The sequence below is a fragment of the Crocodylus porosus genome, unplaced genomic scaffold (genome assembly GCF_001723895.1).
Source record: "Crocodylus porosus isolate Cpor-Errol unplaced genomic scaffold, CroPor_comp1, whole genome shotgun sequence".
NCBI classification, from domain to species: domain Eukaryota; kingdom Metazoa; phylum Chordata; order Crocodylia; family Crocodylidae; genus Crocodylus; species Crocodylus porosus.
Window position 1 is genome coordinate 119,081,070 of NW_017728931.1, and position 4,517 is coordinate 119,085,586.

At 47.3% G+C, this 4,517-nt stretch overlaps 1 protein-coding gene across 1 annotated transcript in view; it reads right to left on the minus strand.

Moving 5' to 3' along the window:
* The window catches only part of ABCD2 (ATP binding cassette subfamily D member 2), a gene marked incomplete at its 5' end in the record, with an annotated part of 76,672 nt that overhangs the window by 5,404 nt on the left and 66,751 nt on the right, over window positions 1-4,517 (minus strand). The window contains one exon of the mRNA XM_019543963.1: window positions 2,205-2,330. Within this exon, the coding sequence (XP_019399508.1) occupies window positions 2,205-2,330 (126 nt within the window). The remainder of the gene's footprint in view (window positions 1-2,204; window positions 2,331-4,517) is intronic.

The window sequence follows — 4,517 nt, forward strand, 5'->3', positions numbered from 1 at the left end:
ATATATATATATTTCTGATATTGTAAAAGCCTTAATCTGTCTATCTGTCCATAACACTTAATTCGCGCTCTGATTGGCTGACTGAAAACAGCCAGAGTTAAAATAAGCATTCAGGCAGGAGGTGGCAGCATGGTGGAGCACTGCCAGGATGGCAGGGATGCAGGAGATGGAGTAGGGCGGGGAGCAAGGCCCTGCAGGTGGTGATGATGGAGTGGAGGGGGCAGGGGAAGGCCACTAGAGCTGGCTCACCCCCCCTTGCTCCTTGGGGGTGGTGGCAGCAGCAGCATAGGGGGGAGCGGGGTTGAGACACTGTGGGGGGGCGAGCCCACTGGCACTGGCCTTGGCCTGCCCCTCCCGCCGTTGTCGCCTGCTAGGCTAACATGGGCTGATACAGCGGCAGTGGGGGAAGGAGTGGGCCTGACACAGGTATAGGGAGAAGCTGGCATGCCGCAGCGGTGCAGGGGGGAGAAGTAGCGAGCCCTGGCTGGGGGGAGGGAGAATCTGGCCCACCACAACAGCGAAGGGGGAGCAGTGGGCCCAAACCACCCGATGCGGCAATGACAGGGGGAGGGGAGGAGTGGGCCCCCTTGGCCCCGAGCCTGCTCTTCCCATCACCCCACCGCTGCTGGGTTGGCCTGGGCCCGCTACTCCTCCCCTGCCCATTGCTTCCCTCCCCCCACCCCACTGCTGTGGGCCAGCTCCTACCTACCCTCGAGCCTGGTCTTCCCCTGCATTGGACCTGGGTCCGCTCCTCCCCTCCCCCCACCGCCGCAGTTGGCGGGGGGGAGGGTGAGTCAGCTTGGAACCCAAGCAGCAGGAGGGAAGTGGGGAGTGGGCCCGGACGGATAGTGGGGACAGGGACATGGGGCTCTGTCCCTGCCCGCGGCCCTTCCCCCATCATTCTTGACAAGCAATTGGCTAGTAGATATACCTATATCTATATATTCACCTAGGTGTTCAACTAATATATATGTTCCCTGATAACAAGCTATTATATATACACATATACATACTATATATAGACACACACACACACACGTATGTGTATAAAGTGGCTTTTTGTCAGGGAAAACCAGGATCCCCAGATAAAAAAAAGAATAAAAGCAACAGTGAAGAGTCAGGGCTGCAGAGCCAACAGTGCCTATTTCAGCGGCAGCAGGTTTGTGCCTTTTCACTCTTCTTTGCACTGATACATTTGATGGCTTCTTGTGCTCTATAAAAATATTTCTTATGCTGGGTCATTCATAGTATTGTCTCATTTAGAAAGATCACTTTCTTTAACTTAATTTCTTGCATAAACCAAGCTGTAACAAAGCCTGTTGATTGCAAATTGGCCTCGTCAGTCATCTCTGGACTAACAGATAAGGCAATAATGGAAAACAATCATTTTCTCTGTAAGGGATTGCCAGTGAAGATGGTCTACTACATCTGAGAATTTCTCTCAGCCCCTCCCCTATGCTGTACTTAATTTGCCTGTGTCTTCCTATATAATCAGAGACCTGAGGAAGAATATCTTCCATTCAAAAGCTGTTTAACTTTATCCCGACTACACAGTTAGTCCAAAACGGTATCACCCTAAGACATCCTCGACTCTCATAATTTCTGGACTATCATGACTACAATATCATTCTTATATTACTGATTTATAAATAAAGAATCTGACTTTGGGGGCTTGCATTATACTGAAAGCTAAGACTGTAGTAAAATATGGTATGTAGAATTATCATTAAAAATAAAGTAAAGTAAAATTAAAAAAAAATAATCAAGAAATATGTTATTCCTATCAAAGAACAAGGAACAGATTTCCTGTTGACATACTTACCACTGTCTTCTCCCAAACAGTTGACAAGCTCCTAAAAATGAGCCGTTCTATTTTCATTTCCTGTTGCGTTTACAGAATACTATGATGATTTTTTTTGTAGCTGTGACATGAAGTATTTATTAATTGCTGCTTAGCTACCTGCATGTTGCTATTAACAATGAATAACTGCAATGCATTTATAAGAAAAAAGAGGAAATATATAGGAGCACAAACAGGGAAAAAAAAATCAATAGTAAATGCATTTACATGTCTATTATTGAGGTCAGCTTATTTTAGTACAATATTGATTTAACAGGCATCCTAGTGCAAAGACTAAAAGTGGGTCCATCATTTGATAGAAAACTAAAAATGAGAACCATTATAAATACATTAGTACACTTACCAAAGAGAAGGCCTGTGTGTGATAGAAAGCAAGGAAATCCCAGCGCTCTTTGCAGCTTGGAATATCTTTCCTTCAACATCGATGCTCACGGCACTTGTACATTCATCCAGCAATGCATATTTTGGTCTTTCAAAAGCAAATGAAACATGTTACTCATTTACTTTTTGGATAACACGGTTATACAGTGGATACATATGTATGATGCTGATTTTAAGAACAAGAGATGATGCTTGTCGTTGGGCAAGAAAATTGCTTGTCAAAGACCACTGTGACCCAGCAAACAGGAAGCCAGTGGGAGCAGCACATTGGCATCAATCCTCAAGTTTTTTCTTTGACAAAATTCCTTTTCTTTTCAAATCACAACCATATGCTAAATAGGGGCATAGGAAAAACTCAGTATTCAAACAGCAGATTATTGTTATAAAAGTCCACAGAGGCTCGAAACTACTCAAATATATTAAAAATACCAACCTTAGCAGCCAGCATGATAGAGCAGGTGATACTGCACTGCAAGACCATATGAAGACCTGTTATCATTCCTGGGTCAGTCTTTTCATCCTCAAGCTACAGTGGAAGAACTGAACATATAAAGAGGGGGGTTGCTTTGCATTGCTTAACAGCATCCAGCCTGGCTGGCTGAGGAGTATGGTGGGAAGCTTCTCAAAGTTGGTGGACATTAAATTATATGCCCATTTGGGACTCAATAAGTAAAACTACCAAGCTACCATTTTAGGGATACTGTAGACAGATTTTACTGAATACCCAGCAAGCAATCTAGGTGTGGAATCTGATGCCAGCATGATCATTTACCATACAGAAGTAGAGCACCTATCCCTATGGGTCCCATAGCTCCGGAGTTGGTGTCGTCATGCCGGATTTGACTTCCTGGACCACGACCTGTACTTCAAAGCAGAGGGCATCCTGAGGCATGATGGTCTCCATCTCTCCCCCAAAGGTAAGAGTTTGTTTTCTTACATGCTAGCTGACCTCCTCCGGTGCGCTTTAAACTAAGTTCATCGGGGAATGGGGATCCGCGGGAGCAAGAAATAACTCAACCAGGTGTAGGACCTGCCCAGGTAAGAGCTCAGGTATATACCAAGGGACAGTTGTCTCTCAGGAACGGGTGGGGGTGCCCAAGGCTCCCACAGGGGGATTAAGGTGTCTCTTCACTAATGCAAGAAGCATGGGGAACAAGCAGGAGGAGCTTGCTGTCTTGCTTGCAAGTAGTAAAATCAACCTGGTTGGCCTCGTGGAGACATGGTGGGATGAAACTTTTGGCTGGGCAGTAGACATAGAGGGCTATAGGTTGTTTAGAAGAGATAGGAAGGGGAAAAAAGGTGGGGGGTTGCACTGTATGTTAGGGAACAGTATACCAGGTCTACCTTCCAAATGGGACCAGAGGAAGGCTTAACTAAGACCCTGTGGGTCAAGCTCCAAGGAGGGCGGGGGGAGAGGGATCTGGTGGTAGGGGTTTACTACAGGCTACCACATCAGGAAGAAGAGCTGGATCTGGAATTTTCCAGGCAGCTAGGGGAGGCCATGCGTGCAAAGGATGTTGTGGTCATGGGCAATATGAATTAACCTAACATCAACTGGGAGGAGCAGTCGGCCAGGTCTAGCCACTCACAAAGGTTCCTACGTCCAGGACCTACACCTCGTGCAGGAGGTACTCGTCCCCACTAGGGGAAATGCCGTACTGGATCTGGTGTTAGCCTCTGGGGACGACCTGGTGGGGGAGGTGCTAGTACAAGGGAGGCTAGGGGACAGTGATCATGAAATGATCCAGTTTGCTATTCAGAGAAAGGTGGGGAGGGTAACTAGCACAACGCAAATGCCTGACTTTAGGAAAGCCAACTTTGATTGTCCGCAGGGCAGTAGTCAGGGAGGCACTCAGAGACCAGGGGGTAGCTAGTATGGGGGTCCAAGAAAGGTGGTCCTTCCTCAAGGAGGCTATCCTTGGGGCGCAGCAGGACACAATTCCTCTGCGCAGGAAGGCAGGAAAAGGGTCCAAGAAACCTTCATGGCTGAGCGCAGATATCCAGACTGGCCTGAGGGCAAAGAAAAAGGCGTACTGGCAGTGGAAGCAGGGGACAGGGACAAAGGAGGAGTATACCTCCCTGACCCAAGCTTGTAGGGATTTGATGAGGAAGGCTAAAGCAGCACTGGAGCTTACATTAGCTTCTGGGATTAAGGATAACAAAAAGTCCTTCTTCAAGTATATAGGTAGCAAGAAGTCGTCTCAGGGTAACATTGGACCCCTACGAGGCAGGGCAGGGCAGGGCAGGGCAGTTGGTGACGGATGCGCGAGAGAAG